Genomic DNA, 19,302 nt, shown 5'->3' on the forward strand with positions numbered 1-19,302 from the left:
TAAGGTGATATATTTTAAAATATCTTTTTGAGTGTGTTCCTGGCAGTTTTAAAAAAGTTTTTACATTGGACAGTTTAGGTTTTCATGAGTACATAGTTCCATTCATACAAATTAGAAAAGGTTATTTAACAGCTACTGAATTATCTATATATACCTTTATTAGTCAGTATTCCAGCAGTTTTTAAGTTGAGTGAGTAAACTCATTAGGGAGAAAATTCAATTGTAAATTGAATCAGTATAAACAGAGTTACTAGGTAACTTTATATTTGCTCTGAAAGAATATGGAACTTACACTGTTCAGTTAGAACAGTGTTCTGCAAAAATATTTATAAAAACCTCTCCAGATATTTACTGCTACTGTAATTTTATATGAAAATAAGTGTATTTTTCAATAAAGCATTTATACATTAATCCTTGTTTAGTTATACTGAGAAAAGGGTAGTTTCCTGCATAAATGACAAAGAACCATCATTTATTGGTTTATTTTGTCTCTACAAAACACATTAGTCATTCATCACTTAAATATCTGACTTCATTAGAAACCGTTATAACACTTCTTTTCTCTCCCCTGCCATAAAAATACAGTAAGTAATTTGCTTTAAAAACAGCTATGAGCGAGTGTCCTGGCTTCTTCTCTCCCACCTGCAGTGACCTCAGGGGCAGCAGCTTGTGCACTAGTGAGACAGTAGGCTGAGGACTGAGGTTCAGACGATCTTCCACTTCAAAGCGCTAACAAGCCATGGAGCCTGCTTTCTCTAGGCCTGTCCTCCGCACCGCTGACGTAGGTCCAGCTGAGGCCGCTGCCGTAGAAATCATTAGAGCGCTAAACTCCGCCTACCCTATTAGTCTTAAATGAATGCCACTTACCTTTAGCTTTATAGTCAAAGAAATACTTAAGCCTCAGGGTCCCCAGTAATTTGGGGAACTGCACTAGACAACCACCTGAAAGCCACTTCCGACAGAAGGAACGCGTACTTGAGAGCCCCCCCAGACGAGCCCACACCGGCATCAGTCAGTGTTCACGGTTTTACTCTGCAGCGGCCCCCACGGCCTGCGCCCGGCGCGCCGGACTCCTGGCTCTTAGGTGGCTCCCGTCTTCTCTTCTTTACTGAAGGGCTGCACCGAGCCAGGCTTTACCCACGACAGGCCCGCGACGTGAACGCTCTTATTGTGCTGCTCTTCCGGCTTCTAGGCACAATCAAAACAGACGTCAGAAAATGACTGGGGACAAGACATCAGCCCTGTACAGACGCGCTTCCCAAAAGGTGGTTTGTCTAGAACGGGGGCTCCCCAAGGAGGGCACTTGGGAAGCAGGTAGCGAGTTAACTAGTTCAAAAATGGGTCTCTGCTTACCTTCTGAGTCAGCATCTTCTCTCTGGCTTCGTTGTGTACAGCAGGATTCCACGGAGAAAAGCTTAAGGAAGAGGAGGATTTAAAAACTGCTTGGCTTATTACGTTTATGTAACATCCATTTTTTAGTACTTAAGACAGCTGCCATAACAAAACCTAACAGGGACTTAAAGAGTATTCTTTAACCAGCCAGCAGCGTGTAGGCTTTGGGCGACTCCTGTTTTCTCACGTAACTCTCCTTTGTGGGGCGCCCCCCCCCCCCCCCGTGGGTAGCTCACTGAAGCCTCCCCACCACCCCGGAGGGGCCTGCACTTAAAATGAAGAAAGGGGGCAGGGCAGCATGGAAGGCACTGCTGGGTCACCAACGCTAGTGAGGGCAAGAGCCAGCCAGCCCCGGGCGCCACACCGCGTCCCCGCAGTGCCGTGCGGCAGGGCTAGGCGCAGTCCCTCCCGTCCCAGCTCTGCCCCGACACTCGTCCCAGGAGCGCTCTGGGGCCACGAGGCACGCACCCGTCGCCCGGTCTGAGTGCCGACGGGGCTGAGGCCATTTTGGAGGGGAAAGTCCTGACACTTGGGGGAGCACATGCCAAGGACTCGGAGAAAACCAGAGTCCCTAAGTAGCACGTACGGCTTTAGTTCACGGAAAGAGCCCCCAAGAGGGGCCAGAAACCCTGCTGACGATACAGGCTCTGGGCTGACAGACTCTCTGCTTTCCCTTCGAAGCCCCATTAAGACCACGCGGAACACGGCCGCGCAGGCCTGCAGGGGCACCGTCGGCGGGCAGGGGCCACTTACTTAATGGCGTAGGGGTCTTCTATTTTCGGCTGCTCAAACAGCTGGGCCGTGCCGGCCTTAACACTGTCCACCACTTTACTTTTAAACAGCTGAACGTCCTTCTCGTACCTGCGTTAAAAGTGTAAACCCCAAAGTTACCGACGTCGGCGCCTCAGCCGCCCTTTCAAACTGACCTTGGGAGCCGGGCAAAGGCACCTACAGGACGGCAGCCTCGGGGTTGAGGGGGCCCGCCGTGTCGATCTTGTAGAACACCCTCCGCGCGTACATCAGCACCTGCCAGACGTGGTTGTGGTTCCGCCTGCGGGGAGAGCGGGCGGTGGGTGGCCGGGGCGGCCCCTCGCCGACCCAGTGTCCCCCCCCGGGGGGCGGGGGGGCTGCTACTAACCTCCACTTGGCAAACGCTCTCCTCACGTCCAGTTCGCCTGAGGTGGGGTCCACTAGCGGGTGGAAGACGGGAATATCAAACACCAGGCGCTGCGTGGGAAGAGAGACGTGACTTAATGGTGGCAGCGGAGCTAAGGGCCCTGCAGACAGGGATGAAGAGCGCGGCAGGGCAGGGCAGGGTTGTCACGCGGCCAGGGCACCTAACCACGTCTCCGTGGCCCCGTGGCGTTAAGTGCTGCGGGGAGCGGGAGGCCTGCGCCCCAGCACACGCCCTGCGCAGAGGGCACGGGAACGGCCCGTAAAGGCAGGCGGGCCAGCACCCGGAGCCGGAGGGCGGCCCCTACTTACGGGACAGTCACCATCGGGGTAGTTATCGGGGATGTAAACTGTGAACTTAAACACACCGTCTTGATAAAGGCCGTGCCGTATGAATATGACCCCGAACCACACTGCAGGGAGAGAGACAGCGGTCAGGCCCGTGCGCGCGCGCCGCGGCGGCCCGCGCGGGGACTCGGGGAGGGTCCTTACTCAGGGCGGAGCGGTAGGAGGGCTGCACGTAGACTCCCGGGAGGCGCTGCTTCACCACCAGGGTGCTGCAACAGAAGCGGGGGTGAGGCGGCCGCCTTCCTGGCCTCCTCTAAAAGGCCTCCCCCCACGTTAAAATCGCGTTTTCCTCCCAGAAATCCAAATTCCCCAAAACGGCATCTGGGAAGCCATCCCAGAGGCGATTAAAAACCACGCAACCTGACGGAATTTTAAATCTGAGGCCGACGCGGGCGCTGGTCGGGGCCCGCTCCTGTGACTGCAGGCACCAGGGCGGTTGAAACGGGACTGGGTGGTTAAGAACGCAATGCCACGGCAGCGCGGCCACTCGGGTCACGCTGAGTGAGACGACCGGCCCGTGGGGCAGACGGGCCCGTGTAGGGCGGTTTGCAATGTCAGGGCGAAGGCGGGCCCCGGGCAAGGCGCCCGCACGGCCTTCTCCTGGGCTCCCCGCGGCACCGACACCTGCTCTCCGGCCCGGGTGTGGGGACAGCAGGCGCTGAGACGGGGAGGACAAGTGCCGGGCGCACCCACGGCCGTGCTCCTGCCCCTCTGAGTCAGGCCGTGACCAGACCTTAAACAGAACAGGGTCAGTCTGGGACCTTAAATCACACTCGCCTGCCAATCCTGAATTTAAATTGCGAAGTAGCTTCTTGGACCTTAGTTGATCGTTTCTATTACCTATTTGCCATCACACTTATTTTTAGTCACTTGACAGTAGTTATTCCACTTTTAAGTGGCTGACATCCGGCACAGCAGCAGCAGCGAGGCTGGCACATATATCGTTACCCCGCATTTGCCAGGAGGGCAGTGCTGTGTCCCCACCACATGAGCCTCAGACACAGGCCTCCCTTCCCAGCCAGAGTGGCCACTGCCCCCACGCTGCTCTCGGCCCCGTGCTGGGGGGTCCTCAGGCCCCCGGGCCAGTACAGCAGGGGTGCGGGGGCAGAGGGCTCGGGGCACCTGTAAGTAACTGCTGGCAAAGGCACTGTTCCCCGGTTGTGCCACTGAGTCATAACTCAGAGGGGGTCTCTCCACCCTGGGCTCAAAGGCACATGGCTTTTATTTTAATGCTGCACTTCCTAAACCCAGCCGTCACGGCACATCACGAGCCTTCGACACGAGGCAAGGACAGAGATTGCTCCGTTCCTATCAAGTGCTGTGTGCAAAGGAATTTAAAATAAGAACGCCACGCTTCCTGCCCTTGTAACAGGTTAATTAAGTCAAATGCCACCTGCACTTGGTCACTGCTGGAGCCCCTCGGGGGCCAGGCGCTCTGCAGAAGCGCTCCTCTCCTGCAGCATAGGTCACATCCCCTCTCTAACGACAGGCCTTCGAGTATGTAAAGCCATGGCCGTCCCAAGTTTTCTCTGGGCCACACTTCTGCTTCCCTCAGTTACTGACTCCCACGTCTGGCTCTCTGCCCTCTGCCGATGGGACCCGCCTCAGTCTGTCAGGGAGCCTCTTAAAAGGTGGGCCCCAGAGTGCAGCACAGCTGGGTCTGACCCAGGAAAGAACAGATCCCACCCTCTACAACCTCTTCAGGAGGTGAATTCCTCACTCCACATAAAGGAAGACCAAGAGCAAGTCCCGACCTTGACCTACTGCAAGTGCTTAGTCTTACTTTCTCCCCCTCTCGCGCTCCAAAACAGACGTGGAAATTAAAGCACACATCTGCCTTTAAATATTTACCCACGCTCTGCTTAAGAATCATTATGTTTACAAGAGGGTATTTATAAACACTACTTTAGACCTCAGTTAAAGAAAATTATATTGCCAGCAGTAGCCTCCATCTCTCCATAAACATGAAGGCTGATATTTGAGGGGTGTGAGTTTGAGCTTTTAAGATTAAATGGCTGCCATTTACTGAGTCCAGTCCCTCAAAATAAATCCCATTCTTTACCTTCCAGGGTCATTCAAAACGTAACTGAATAGTTTAAGAACTTACAATTCTGCAAGAAGAGAGTACTCCAGGTAGAAGGGTCCGTAAGAAGCATGCGTGCCGTTCGTTGACTGGGCTGCTGGGGCAGGGGACGTAGGCTTGGTGATGGGCAAAGCATTTTTAGGAATGGAAGGCAGCTGTTTCTTTGGAGCGGCGCGTGGAGGGCTGGTTTTCCCGTCCCCCGTTAATGTCTTCTCTTCACCGTCCGATCGCTATGCGAGACGAAGTGGTGAGAACACTTGTTAGGGTGATTCTTATATCGCAAGAGTGCATGTGATCGTAGTCCTTGACCTGAAGGCTGGAATTACTCTTTACAAGGATATTCTAGCCCCATGATCAAGATGACCTGAAAGACCTGTCAGCAGGACAGCCATTATAAAGAGCAGAACAAACTCGAAGCAGGACTCAAGCATTAGAAAGCTTTGGTTCGCTGCATCCTAGAGACGATAAAGCCACTATGTACAAGATTTAAGTGAAACAGAGAAATGGTTTCTCCTGGTGGCTCCCGAAGGAGGGCAAGGGGTTACTAAACAATTAGACAGCTGTACAGGCTAGAAAAACCCCTGGGTAGTCAGATGCTATAGAAGGTCAGGTGCCACACACCTCAAAGTCAATAGAGATGGCCCTGACTGGTGTGGCTCAGTGAGCTGGGCGGCGTCCCACAAAGCAGAAAGGTCACAGGTTCGATTCCCAGTCAGGGCACATGTCTGGGTTGCAGGCCAGGGCCCCCGATTAGGGGTGTGCGAGAGACAACCAGTCGATGTTTCTTTTGCACATCAATGTTTCTCTCCCTTTCTTTCCCCCTCCCTTCCCCTCTCTAAAAATAAATAAAAACCTTAAAAAAATTTTCTTTTTAAATCAATAGAGATGACTGAAATTAGTCATTATCTAACATAGCACTTGGGTTAGAAACAAAGAAGGAAGCTAGGATCTCACGTTCTGACTTTGATCTTGTTCCTAATGGATACGGTTCTACATTTGAACTCTGCCAGCATGAACCGTCATCCACAGCGGAGATACAGTCTAAATGAGTCCGAGCCTGGGCCGCCATCGTGGAGGTCCTTCTCAGGCTCCAGTGCAGCACAGGCTGCTTAATTAGCTCTATTAAAAATGGATGTCATGCGCACAGCAAAACAATGATTAACAGTGGTGCTCTCACGGGGGTGGAGTTATGGGCTCTATTTATTTTCTTTTTGTCTACACATGTTCGGCTTTCCTAAACTGTGTTATTTTTGCAATTAAAAAAGACATTTTATTTAGAAAAATTAAATCAGTGCCTTCAAGTCTGACTTGACCACATTGGACTGGCCTTCCCCCCCCCCCAAGGCTTTTCTAACCATGGAATCTTGCAGTTTAGTAAAAAGCTACTACAGTAACATGTGACCAATTTCATCATATGTAAATATCACCTGTCACAGTAGTCTTAGAATCATGATTACCAGAATGATTTCTATTTGAGATGTGATCTAAGGCTCAGAAACTAACTTTAACAACAAGATAATTATTTCTCAAAAGTAAGACCTGAACTAGAAAAACAAGATAATCTTCTCGAGATTACAGGGCAGCCTCAGTGTGTATTATCTGGCCTCTATTCTGATGCAGACCGTTTCCTCGCTGATTTACCGACCACACCTACTTTGCGTCCGGAGCTCGCAGACATGCTCCAGAAAGGGTTCATAACGCGTGCTCCCCGCACACCATTCAGCGGTCCGCGTCATCCAACTCCCGTCCCCCAGGCTCACTTTACCTGAAAATGAGATGGGGAGACAGACACACCGGCACCAAAAGTTAAGGCTGCTGAAATAATTAAGAACTAAATCGACACACTCAACAGAAATACACTATGACCGTATATAACATGTAGTTATAAAAACTTAGGGGGAAAAAGTGTTTTCGGAAATAAGTTTCCTTCAATACTCTCTCCATCTTTTGACTCCAAATTCTTTCCCACCTTTTAAATGTCTACAGGAATGTGAGTGCCCTGTGCTTGGCCAGGACTCAGACTATTCAGCTGGTGCCAGAAATGCAGAAGATAGGGACCATCACAGTTGCTGGTAGCATAATGTCAAGGCATTTGACTATTGGCAATACTAGGTTCAGAATGCTCTGTACCCACATAACAAAATCTAGTCCTGTTCTCAGGGTTATGGGGGATTAAAGATCCATGTTTAAGTGTGTCTTAAATTAACTGTCTTAAGTACAAAACAATTCTCTCCGGCAGAAGTAAGAAAAAGCAGAGGGAAGGGAGAGTGTGTAAGACAGAGAGGGCTAACTGGGTCCTGTTGGGACCACCCCCAAGAAATGACCTTTTTCACCTGTGTTGTGTGGGAACTGCAGAATTGGGCATTCAGGGATTTGCCAACCAATACATACAAATGCAGCAGAGGAGTCATTTCACAAACACAGATCTTCCACTAAAGCTTTAAGCAGTGTTGATAAGAAAGCATGTCTCTAAGGTCACAAAGTCCACGGGTCACTCACTAAAAATACAAAGGAGGAGGAGCAAGGAGAAACCACCAGCCCGTCCTGGGCCCTGGCGACCTCCCCCACGAATAGCAGAGCTTCCTCTCTCAATCCCTGTTTGCACCAGTCAGGGGGCTGAAGGTGGAAAGGGTAAAAACTTAGCAACATTTATCTTAATAAATTCATAAAAAGCAAATCACTAAAGGAGCAGGTACCAAACTTGTCCCTAATCAGCAAAAGTGTGTTTTCTGACAAGCCTGTGACACCCACAGAGGGGACCAGATCTTCATACCCCGCAAGTGCCAATTACTGCTGACCTGATGCGCCCGGTAATTAAATCAGGAATGAGCATCCTGGTTCTCCCAGCAACCTGCTGACTTATATCCAGTAAACAGCAACTTACTACTAAAAGTTCTCTGCAAATCTGCCTTTAACGAGGACTAGGACCCACATGAAAATGCTCAGCCGTGAAAACGGATGGGGCGTGTCCCTGTGTCCCCCAAATGGAAACAGCATTGGTTTCCAGACCCAGACAGTGCGCAGCGCCCTACTGTCATCTAGGACAGACCTGACTTAACAGGGGGTCCCGTCCCCTTGGGACACAGTGATCACCGCCATGTCAACTGACTGGGGTCGGATCCGTCACCTGTAAGGTCCCCTCCAACTCAAAAATGTCATGATCCTGCGACTCTGCCTTTAAGAATCAAATCATACCTGCCCCCAGCCCCTCCCAGGTTTCAGCGGGAGGTACAATGTCTGCTGCCAGCGTTCCCACCGGCAACGTAATCACCTGGGAATGGCCACACCATTTATCAGACGTGTGGCCACCCGGGCACAGGGAGAAGTGGCGGAGAAAGAAGACATTTAAGACCCGTCCTAGTCACTAGGAAACGACTCTGCAGTTCCCGGTTAGGCCATAAGACGGGCCGGGGTCCTGGACCCGTACGAGGGATCCGACCGCACGGGCAGGAACCAGAGCTCGGGCGCCGCGGGCACTGCCCAACAATCACCCCGCGGTGAGAGCCGACGGCACCGCGCCCCGAGAAGGAGCAGCCGGACGGGCACCCAGGAACGGGGCGGAACCCCCTCTCGGCGCACGCACGGAATCTGGATAAACCTGTCCCGACAAGACGGAAGGCAGGGGCCACGTCCCGGCCCCACGGCTCCCTCAAGACGGCCCGCGCCCACAAGCCCCTCTGGGGGGCGGGCGCTGAGGGTCTCCGAGGCTCCGTGCACTCCCCCAGGGTGCAGGGTCAGCAGGGAGTGGGGACCGAGCCAGGGAAGGCGGGACCTGGATGCGGCGAGCCGGTCAGCCCCCCTCCTCCTCCTCCTCGGGCCAGCGCGGCCCACTCACGGACAGACCGCAGCGCCGGCCCGACCCCCGCCTCGGCTGCAGGTGCCGCAGGTGCCCGATCCCGCCCCTATGCGCCAGTGCGGCTGCCATCGCTGGGGGCACGGGCGCCCAGCGGGCAGGAAAACGACGGCCCGAGGACGTCGGCGGCCAGCTTTCAGGGCTCCGCGGCCCTCGCACGCTTACCCGTCAGCCTAGCAGTGCGCCTCCCCTCCGTGCCTTCAATGCAGCGCTCCAGCCGGCCGAGCGCCGTCGCGGACCCGCGGCATCTCCGGCCGCAGCGCCAGTCCTGGCCTGTCTGCTCCCCTCCCCGCCCCGCCCCACTCTCCGCGCAATCTCCACCCCCTGTCCGACACCCCGCTTTCGACACTTCCGCCCAGCCTCCTGGCAGCGAGTGGCTCCCACACCTGTCTGTCAAAGACGTCCTTCCGGGGGCGTTGGGTAGACCACACTCCGTCCTGCCAACCAAATCTCCTTCGCTAGGATGGGGCGCCACTTGGCCCACCCCTTACGTAACAGCGCCCTCCGAATCGGCAAGTCCGGGAAGTATAGACCGCGCGAGACGACAAGCACCTGTACATAATTGGTCACTGCGTCAGCCAGTCACCATAGAGGCCCGCCCACGTGTTTGTGTGTGGCCGCTGCAGCCATTCAGAGTCTGTGACGGAGGGTTTTACAAGCCGGGGCGTGGCCTGCGAAGGGGCTGGAGTCGCCAAGAGAGACTCGGGACGCGGTGGTCCGTGCGATCGTCTCCCGGTCCCCCCGATACTTGCCTGCCTCTGGCAGCACCGCTAGGCGCCTGAGCGCCACCTTGACCGGGAATAAGAGTCGGTCAGGATGGGAGAACCTGGAAGAACGCTCTGCATAATACCGAGGAACACCCGTTTTCTCCGTCTAAGAGGAGAGGAGCTTGGATACCGATGACGGGAACCAAATTGCCAAGCCCCCAAGTCATCCCTGGAGGGTCGTCCTGCCAGAGGAGCTTTGAAAAATGGATGTGTGGACCCTGGGAAAGAAGACGCCTGCTAAAAAGGGCTCCCGGCGGCTCGGTGGTCTCAAATTTAAAGCCGAGCCTGGCAGCCATTTCTAAACAGGGACCTCGCGTCCCAATCTGCACTTCCGGGAGCAGCCTGCGTCGAATGGCCTGCCGCCCGGCGTACACAACGTCGTGGACCCTGTTTCATCCATCAGCCGAAGCGACTCCACGCTGACCAATCAGGACCGTCCCTTTTGGACCAATCAAACGTCAGTCGAGGACCAGGGGCGGGGTTCTCACCTATACAAGTCAGCCCCTCGCTCTCGTGAGCGCGCTGTCCCGGAACAGCAAGGCCGAGGGAAGACTGCCTTTCACCGCCGGCCCCGGGGCCGCCTCGCTCCCAGCAGCCGTTGAGCTGTGCCCTTCACCACCACATCCCAGATTGGGGATGCCCGTCGACATTGACTTGGCACCGATGACCATCAGTTGATAAACATATTGGATCCAAAATCTGGGATGAGGTTGGGGAAGACGGTGGCGAGTGCCAGGAGTTTGCAGGAGTTTACATTGGGCACAGATTCTGGTGCACATACTCTGACGTTGGAGCACCCCTCCCGTGTCACACGTTAGCTTCTGGTCCCCTGATGCTTCCTTTTTATGTATTTTTATCTCACAGGCCGGCACTCTGATCAGGGACCCCTTTCCCAGCTCTAACACTGCTCCAAATCTCTCCACCCAATACACAGCCATTTCAGACCGAGGCAAGTGTAAACCCAGCCTGACCGCCGAGGCACACCCAGTGCTGGTCTCCTTCCCAATTCCCGCCTCATTTCCGGCCCGGTCCCCAGACGGATTCGGAGACTGCAGGCCCTGGCTTCAACACCTCGGTGCCTTTGCTTGCCAGGGTGCCTTCTCTTGGGATGCTCGGCCACCCCCACTCCAACTCAGTATCTGACAGAGGAGGAGAAATATTCTCTGACCAGGTTGCTTGTGCACGTTGGGGGTTGCCTTTGCAATTCTGGTAAATGGCCTCCTTGTTAAGTAAATGGCAGGCAGCCAAACGCTCTTAGTGTTAATCCCAAGGGTAGGGTCTGAAGTCCAACTTCCTCCCCTAGCTGGAAGCGCTCCTAAGCCACTTCCTTCTGTCCAGTTTGAATGCACTTAGGAGCGTAAGTCCCGATCGGTGTGAAAAGGCAAGCAGGAAGTACGCTCTGCGGGCCGGAGGCGGTCCCCTCGGCACCTCTGATGAGCAGGCTCGTCATCCTCTCGCAAACTCTCTTCCCAGCCCACTCTCCACTCTGTTCTTGGCAATCTCGTCCCTTCCCCAAGCTACACCGAAAACTCCTTTTTCCAGCTCAGGCCTCCACTGAGCTTCAGGCGCATGTATGCTACTGCCCGCTTGGCCCTGATGCCTCCGGCACAGCGCAGTTAGGACCCTTAGAGCTGAAAATTCCAGAAAACCCTGGATTGTGTGACAAGGGGCTTTCTCTCACTTGGCAGGGCAGGCCCCAGGGGTGGCACCGCTAGCTCTGGGCACTGTTTCACTTGCAACGCCTGGATGCATTTCCTGGCTGATAGCAAGATGGCTACCGCCATTCCAGACACACCCAGATGTGGCACCATCTAACAGAACAAAAATCTTTTTCCTCCAGTAGTCTCTTCTGAAGGGCAAGAAGACCTTTCCCAAAAGCTCCCTAGAAGCAATGACCATGTGTCAGTGACCATAAATGAGTCATTGGGTCTCCACCCATGATCAGCCAGGGACCAGTGGAATGAATCTGCCATGCTTGGCTGGGGCTGATCAAGATTTACTCTGCATCCCTGGACTTAGGCCAGGCAGTGGCATGATCAGATTTGCATTTGGAAACGGTGACTGTATGGCGAATAGGCCGTAGGCCACGAAAGGAGAGCATTTGGGAAACCATTGCAATCGTTCAGCAAGAGACGCCTACACGAGTGTGATGGCGGAGGTGGAGAAAGGACTGACTTCCAGGCCGTTAGGCGGTGGAATGGACAGGACTTGGCCGTGGGTTAGATACGGGCTAGGGGATGAAGACAGTGGGGTGGGTACCATGGATGACACCTAGGTTGTTGGCTTGAGCTACTGGATGGACGATGAGGCCATTCACTGGGATGAGAAACAGTGAACCGCATCGATTATGGGATGGCGGGAGAGGGGCCTAGTTGTTCTGGATGGGTGATGTCTGGGGTGTTTCTGTAAGTGCTGCTGCTTGTGGATCTGACACCCCTTTACCTCTTCCTCATTGCTGGCGGAGTCCTGATTTCTGTTGAGTCCTACCCTTCAGTGGTTCCCTGTCACTCTTAGAGACCAAACTCCTTACAATGGCCATGGGCCCAGCATGGCAGGGCCAACACCGGTCTAGCCCCACTTGTCTCGGGCTCCAGCCACTCCTAATCCCTTGGAGACAAGGCGGGTCTCCTGTCCTGCCCCATCAGCGGAGGGGGGTCTTTGCACTGGATGCTTCCTTTGCCTGAAATATTTTTTTCCCTCTCCCCGCCCCCACCCCCAATCTTAGTTCAAACACCACTTTCTCAGAGCCATGTTTTATTTATTTGGGAGAGGACTTTGTGTCTTCCTCCCGCACCATACTACCCTACGCTCCAGGAGGCAGGCACCACGTCTGCTTTGCTCCTCATGGTTGCCCCAGCACCCAGCCACGGCCTGGATGTAGCAGTTCTGCAGTGAATATTTGGCAAAGGAAAGCCCGGAGCAATTTAAAGTATATTTAAAGCACCTACCAACCTGCATGCCCCCAGCTCTGCACCAAGAAAGTAGCTCCCTGGGGGTGATCTATTCAGAGGGAAATGAAGGAGAGGCAGCTTAGGGGTACCATTGTCTTTAAGACTAAAATATAAAGTTCTGGGAAAGAAAGCCAACTGGTCCTCAACCTTCCCTATGAAACATTCTCAGTGGCTTCAGGTTACATTGGTCATTCTAAGCTGTTGGAGCATATGTGATATCTGTGTCTAAAGGTGAACTCTTGTGGCATCAGGACTGAATAGATGTGTGATCTATGAGTATTCAGGCTGCCAGCTCAGGTTCTAATCACCAGAATAGTCACTGAATCCACTCTTCTTTTGGTTTCTGGGAAAGTAATTGTACAAAGCAGGTCACTGATTTGCTGCTAAAGAGAGGCTTTCACAGAAGGAAGGGGCAAAATAATGGTTTGTTGAAATGTGTTTGTATTTCAGATCCGTGCACACACACAAAAGCCATTCTTTTCATCTTGATCCGTGTGCCCCTAAACCCTTTTGTGAAAGGAAGATTCTTAGATGGTGTGGTACCTGTATCGCTGTTTGCACTTGCTGCTCTAGATACATGAGATGATTGTGCAGCTGTGCATTTATTTTAACAGTCAGACAGAAATATCAAAACCATGATTTTTGTGGGTGGTAATGGTGAGAATGAGACCACAGAAGGCATTTAAGTTGTTTTAAGTGAATGGATTTAAGGGAGGATCTTAAGTGATAATCCTACAGTTAACAACAATCCTCAGATATGGCAGAAAATCCTGAATTTTTGACGACTGAAGTTTGAGAAACACTGTATAGAGGACCGTGTGGCTTCTGTCCTGTGTGCACCCCCACTGATCATTACAGGTGTTGCTCATCAAAACACAAATGTGCTTCCAGTTTTTGGTGGCACCACGTGTTTTCCCCTGTAACTCCTGGCCCTTGACTGAACCAGCAAATGGACGGTTAGATGAAGGGATGAAGTTTCCAGAACACAGCATTTCACATCTGTGTCGGCGTGGCTGATGGGCTATTGTATTGACGCCTTAAGGAAAAGCAAGCACTATACAACGGTGCAGCTCACAGAGGGCGGGAAGGGAAGTGATTTCCTTCTATAATCAAACAGCACTCTGCACATGGCAGGGTGCTACAAATAGCCCCCCCACCCCCACCCCCGGGCATGCTGATAAGTACCCCACCGGCCCCAAGAGCAATCTTCTCTCTGATTGGCCTTATCTTTGCCAGACCACCTCCCTCTGCAGGGTCAACGCATTTGGAAGGATGATAAAGGCCTCGGGTTAGTTTTAGCTCTAGTGGCAGAGTCAGAACAAGAAAGCCAAAGAGAGAAAGGAATCGTCACCCACTGACAGATAATTCAGGGCTCGCCCTGGGAGGCCTCTGTTGCAGAGGCAGATCCCTTCCTTTCTTACAACAGGTAGATAGTGACTCGGGAAAAGACAAGGCTCCTCAGTGATTTTCAGAGTCTGCCACCCAAAGCCAATGGCACGGTCACTGTCATTTATCCCACATTTTCATCATGGAAAGTTTCAGTCAGATGAAAAAAAACAGTACAATGACCATCCTTCTGCTCACCACCTGGATTCAACAATGTGTGATGGTTTAGCCGTATTTCCTTGCCCTCATTTTTTCCTCCTGAGTCATTTACAGATTAATGGCAGTCCTCATGACCTTCACTCCTAAATACTTCAGTGTGTCTCTGCCAAGGACAAGGGCATTCCCACAGCACACGTGAGGAAATTCTCTTAATCTCGAGCCTGATTGCATGCCCACACCTTAAACTGTCCTGTCACATCATTAAAAAAAGCTTTAATGGTTCTTATCTTCCCAAGGCGGGGGCCAATCGAGACTCATTGACTGCCTTTGGTTGTCATGCCTCTTTAATCTGCTTCTTCTAGAACAGTTCCTCCCCCCCACCCCGCCCCACCCCGGACAACCTGAAGGGACTGGATTTCTTGTAATGCTGTTTAGCTTGCTTCTCTGTCCCTATGTTTACTGTAAACTGTAAGGTCTGACAACTTGATTAGACTTGGCGTTTCCAGCGGGGTGACTCACTGGGGAGGAGATTAAGATTCCCTGAACTACTGATGTCGTGGTTGCGTCCTAGTGATCTCGCACCAGCAGTTAGAAACAGACACGTGCCCCGCGCTGGCACCAGTCACTTGAGTGCCTGCTACTCTTGATACTGTAGCCGAAAGCAGGCCCGGCTGCCTGCCGCCGACAAAGCCAATACTCCAGGGGCGGGTGCTGATGGAAAGGGAAGGGGCTTATTTCCAGGGGCCGGCCCCCTGGAAGATGGGGGACTCACGTCTCAAAGTCCTTCCTCTACGAGCGACATAGAGTCAGCACTTACAGAAACAAGGTCAAAAGAACGGCAGGGTGGGCTACGGTTTCCCACGGTTACAGCTCTCCATGCTTAAAGACGAGTAAATTCTGACGCTTTCGGGTGGGCGTTTGGCTGCCCCTGCCCCCCACTCCGAAGGCTGCCTTAGGGTAAGGGCTGCCCAGGCCCATTTGCCCTCCTGCCCACCTGCTGGGCACTTAACGCCGGCCCAGCTGAGTCCAGGGCAAGGCCGCCGCGGCGCAGAGGACACTAGGTGGCGGGCTGCGGCTGCTGTGCGGGCGCAGCGGGGCCTCGGGGACGGTCGCCGTGCGGTCCCCTCCAACCCCTGCTGCCAGGCCGCGGCCCCGCGAACCGGTACGCTGTCCGCCTGTTCACCTCTCTCTCCTCCCCACCCCCATCCCAACGGATTCATTGGAGCGTGTCTGCCTTTCCGCCGGTGACAGGCGGCACCATCGGTAGGGCCCTTGCCTTTCAACTGAGGCTTAAAGACAAAGCTCCCCGCTCCCTGGCCCCTCCAAGCCAGGGAAGGCGCCGGGTGTCTAACGCACTCAGGGGGAGCCCAGGTAACCCCTTCCGGCGGAGGTGGAGGGCGGGCAGAGTGCATGCCCAGGGCACGGGCAGGGGGAGGAGGGACAGGAGGCCACACGCAGACGTCAGGGCTGAGAGGCACAGGCCACGGCTGCACCCCCTTCTGACACCACCCGGTTATCAGGCCCCCTGATGTGCCCATGTGACTGGGGAGCAGGCTGACAGCTGGGGTGGGGTGTCTCTGACCCGCTTGTGTTTAGGCAGAAAAGCAGGGGTGCTGGCGTCACTGGGGGCCACCGCACTCCCGGTGCCACAGGTCCCTCCGGGGTTGGCCCAGAGTCGTGCGCTGCGGCCAGCCTCTCCGGACCAACGCTCACTGTCAGCACTGAGCAGTCGGAGCTGCGGCCGTACGGGTCGGGTTCCAGCCACTCCTGCCGGAGAGCGGGGTACCACGGGGCCCTCTGGGGTCGGCTGGGGGGCTCCCATTACCAAGAGGGTCTGGGAGAAGGGCCACAGCCCAGACCACCAGCCACCCACGCCTTCACCACCAAGGCTGTGTTTACTGGGGTCTTTTCTTCAGGAACTCGCAGCAGCGGGTGGGGGCGGGGGGTGTCCCTGGTGGCCAGTCACTAGCTCTTGGCCAGTTTTAAGACAGCAGACGGGCTGGTTAGGGCTGTGTTGCTATTGCTTCCGGACCAGAACTATCACACAGCATTAAAATGCCAGGTCGCACATGGAGGGGACCAAGGGATGATGTCGCAAAATGGATGGACCCAAGGCATTCACGGGCCTCCGCTGGGACCACCACGGCCTCTGACCCCTCACCTAGATGACAGCGCCAGCCTCCTAGCTGGGCTCTGGCTTCCCCTGCCTCCCCTCAGACTGTTCTTCACTCAGCGGGTAGCATGAGCACATTAAGCCTCAAACCAGGCCATGTCCCGTTCTGCTAGAACCTTCCAACAGTTTCCATCTCATGAAGACAAAAGGCCACCCACTCACCCATCCCCACTCCCTCCCTGACTCCATCCCATGACCACTGCACTCTCGCCTTCAAACTCTGCAGCTCCTGGAACATTCCAGGAGCGCTCCTGCCTCGGGGCCTTTGCACGTCCTGCTCCTTCTGCCTGGAACGCCCTCCCCCGGTTCCCACTCTCACCACTTCAATATTTCCCAGCAGGACATGGTATTTGTGACGCTGTGGGCTTTCAATGCCGATGCGAGATAAGTGCTATGGCTAGTTATTCTGTTCTTTAGTGTTGTAAACAGATCTGCCCAGTCTCTGCTGATGCCAAAATACGGTAGTATTGCCAAAACACAATTGTTTTTGCAACACATGTATTTCATTCTACAGTGATAAAATGGTTGCCTAGCCAAGACACAATTCTAAGTAACTAGATTAATTTTTTTCATTGTAGGGTCCATTATATTGAGGACTAGAAATTGGTACGTTAACAGTAAAACTTCCATGAACACGTATGCAGCAAATGTAGTTCTGTGATTTCTTTTTTTTAATGTTACTTTCTTTTTTAAAAAAACACCACTGAGGTTCGATTGACAGATAAAAAGCTGTACCTATTTAATGTATACAACTCGAGTTTCAAAAGTTTCCTCCCACACTCTGTTTTATGGTAAGCACACTTAACAGAAGATCTGCCCTTTTTGCAAATGCTTCAAGTTTACGAATTCATACTCCAAACCCCACTGCACTGTGGGCTGCAGGCACTCACTCCTCTGCCCAGGAGGAGAACGGCCCTTGGGATCTGATCCCCCTTCCCCAGCCCCTGCTGACCACCAGTGTCCTCTCTGCTTCTGTGAGTCCTGAGCTTGACTATTTCAGATTCCGCAAGGAGGAAACTTTCTCCAGCTCTGGCTTATTTCCCTTAGGGGCCTTCCAGGGTCCACGCCTCCACCCCAGGCCCAGGAGAGCCAGGACTGACCCATCAGAAGCTTCCATTTCTTTCCACTCCCCGCCACCCCCTTGGGTCAAGGGCTGTCACATGATACAAATTAGCCTCAAGAGCCTCCACCATGGACTTTTGGCCTCTGGCAGAAGTCCTTTCCCTGTGAGGGGCAAAATATCACATTTGACTTCAAAGGCTGGCACTCTGACAGGCCCTTGGATGGGCCCTGCTGGGCACTGTCACGTGGACAAGAGGGACCAGAGGGGCACCGCCACCACGGCCCCTCAAATAACCTGACCCGTGACGTTGGACTGTCGAGAAGCCCAGGACAAGGGGGAGGCCCCTCCTGGGCTATGAAACAGCCCCCCTACAGTTCCTACGCGGTAGACTTCTGCTCGTCCCCTCCCTTTTGCAAACTACACACCCAGGTCCGCCCAGCAATGGAGGGGACGGCAGGGACCTGCGTCCAACGGGCAGCCCCGTCTGAAACAGGATTGTGACAGACGCCGCACATTCTGGCTCTGAACCCTGGGGCCTCGTGGTTCTGGTGCGATGTACACGGCGGTTAGGCTCTCAGCGCCTGGCTGCGCTGCCCTGCGGAGTCCCCCACCTGGGCGACCGCGGGCCCCCACGCGCAGCAGCCCCCAGGCGGACTGGTGATAACGTCGCCACCTGATTTGTGTTTCAGCTCCTGAGCGACTGAGGGAGGATGCCAGCCACCCTCCCAGGAGCCCGTCCGGACCCGGCTCTGGACGCGGAAGCTGACCTCACAGTTTTCTTCAAACCCCAAAGAAGTGATTGATTTCCCGCTGCTCACCTCCGATCGATCGATGGATCGGCTGGCTGGCAGCACGACCTCTTCCCTAACCCCCAACGATTGTGATTTTTTTCTACACCCCACGCGCCACTGAGGCGGGTTTGCCAGAGCTCGGCTGGCCCCGCCTCCAGCCTGGCCGATCACCCCTCTTTACTGCCCACCCCGCTACACGAATCAATACCCTACTGTACCCCAACCTTCTAATAAACGAATCAATGCTTTTCTTTACTGCACATCCTTCTCCTGCGTTTTATGGCGGAACGTGGTTCCTGGAGGGGGGTCCCACTTCCACACGCGACGACCCCTGTGGTTTCCGCGTGATGCAGGCCCGGGGGCCGCCTCGGCCGGGCCGCGTCCACGAGCCGGGGACTTGGCCGCGTGGACCCGGCGCAGGGCGGGGGCTGCGGGCACGGGGGCGGGGGGGGCTTACCTCCCACGCGCAGACACAGAAATGGGTGGGCTCAGCCCCCGCTGCGGCTCCACCGGGGCCGGTTCCAGGAGCCCGGCAGGTCGGAGTCGACGCCTCGCGTCCCCCCGCGGGAATGCCCTTCGCGAGGGCGCACAGCCGCCTCCATCTGCCCGGGCCGCCGCTCGTGTCCTCGCACCCAGCCCACTGCTCTAGCAGCACGGGGTGGGGGGCACCCCTGCCAAGATGGCCCCAGACAAAGGCCTCCGCTCCTGCCTCGAGTCCTTCTGCCCCCCAGAAAGTCAGGAAAACCTCTGGGAGCGGCGGAAGCGGGGGCTGCAGGTGTGGTCAGGAAACCCCGCCCCGGTCCCCGTGGCGCTGGGCCGGGCGTTCACTGGCCGGAAGGGCCTCAGCGGCGCCATCTGTGAGATGGGGACGCGGGCTCCCTCGGCTGTCCACTCTCGGACTCCGAGCGATCTCGGGCGCAAAGGACCTGGCGCATAAAGTAGTGCAACCCTGCGACTTTGCAGAAGACAGGGGCGCCTGGGGAGGCAGAGCGAGGTCTCCCTGGTCCCACTGTCGTTCGCTGCCCGCGGCCGGGGTGGGGGGGGTCACCCTGCGTGGGTGCCCGTGGCCAGAGTGAAAAGGGGCCGAGAGGGTGGGAGGGGACAGCGAGGCGCAGCGACAGACCCTCCCCTTTCACAGGGCACCCCAGAGACTGTCCCTGGCT

The 19,302-nt window shown here is 54.7% G+C and overlaps 2 protein-coding genes and 1 non-coding gene across 3 annotated transcripts in view; 1 reads left to right on the top strand and 2 right to left on the bottom strand.

Annotated features, from left to right (window-relative positions):
- Nucleotides 1-18,392, top strand: part of RBL2 (RB transcriptional corepressor like 2) — a 51,913-nt gene extending 33,521 nt beyond the window's left edge. The window contains exon 23 of the mRNA XM_090260740.1: nt 18,038-18,392. The gene's annotated coding sequence lies outside the window, so the exon portion shown is untranslated. The remainder of the gene's footprint in view (nt 1-18,037) is intronic.
- Nucleotides 467-9,137, bottom strand: AKTIP (AKT interacting protein). Its single transcript, XM_090260739.1, has 9 exons — nt 9,015-9,137; nt 6,651-6,761; nt 5,021-5,226; nt 3,058-3,122; nt 2,878-2,978; nt 2,345-2,619; nt 2,146-2,253; nt 1,354-1,414; nt 467-1,188 (listed from the first exon to the last, which is right to left on the bottom strand). Exons 2-9 carry the CDS (start codon nt 6,690-6,692, stop codon nt 1,081-1,083), a joined length of 966 nt encoding a protein of 321 aa, XP_090116865.1. The 5' UTR covers nt 6,693-6,761; nt 9,015-9,137; the 3' UTR covers nt 467-1,080.
- On the bottom strand, nt 4,070-4,234 carry LOC149993953 (small Cajal body-specific RNA 1). Its single transcript, XR_016507948.1, has one exon.
- Nucleotides 18,393-19,302: the final 910 nt, after the last annotated feature.

This window comes from Furipterus horrens, unplaced genomic scaffold, assembly GCF_987537825.1.
Source record: "Furipterus horrens unplaced genomic scaffold, mFurHor1.1.pri manual_scaffold_13, whole genome shotgun sequence".
Lineage (NCBI taxonomy): Eukaryota > Metazoa > Chordata > Mammalia > Chiroptera > Furipteridae > Furipterus > Furipterus horrens.

Excerpts from the sequence above, each read along its gene's own strand:
- AKTIP (XM_090260739.1), bottom strand. The coding sequence starts at position 6,692 with ATGAACCCTTTCTGGAGCATGTCTGCGAGCTCCGGACGCAAA. Across the intron at positions 5,227-6,650 it reads CTGCGAGCTCCGGACGCAAA|CGATCGGACGGTGAAGAGAA; the intron begins GTAGGTGTGGTC and ends CGTCTCGCATAG. Across the intron at positions 1,415-2,145 it reads GAAGACCCCTACGCCATTAA|CTTTTCTCCGTGGAATCCTG; the intron begins GTAAGTGGCCCC and ends CTCTTCCTTAAG.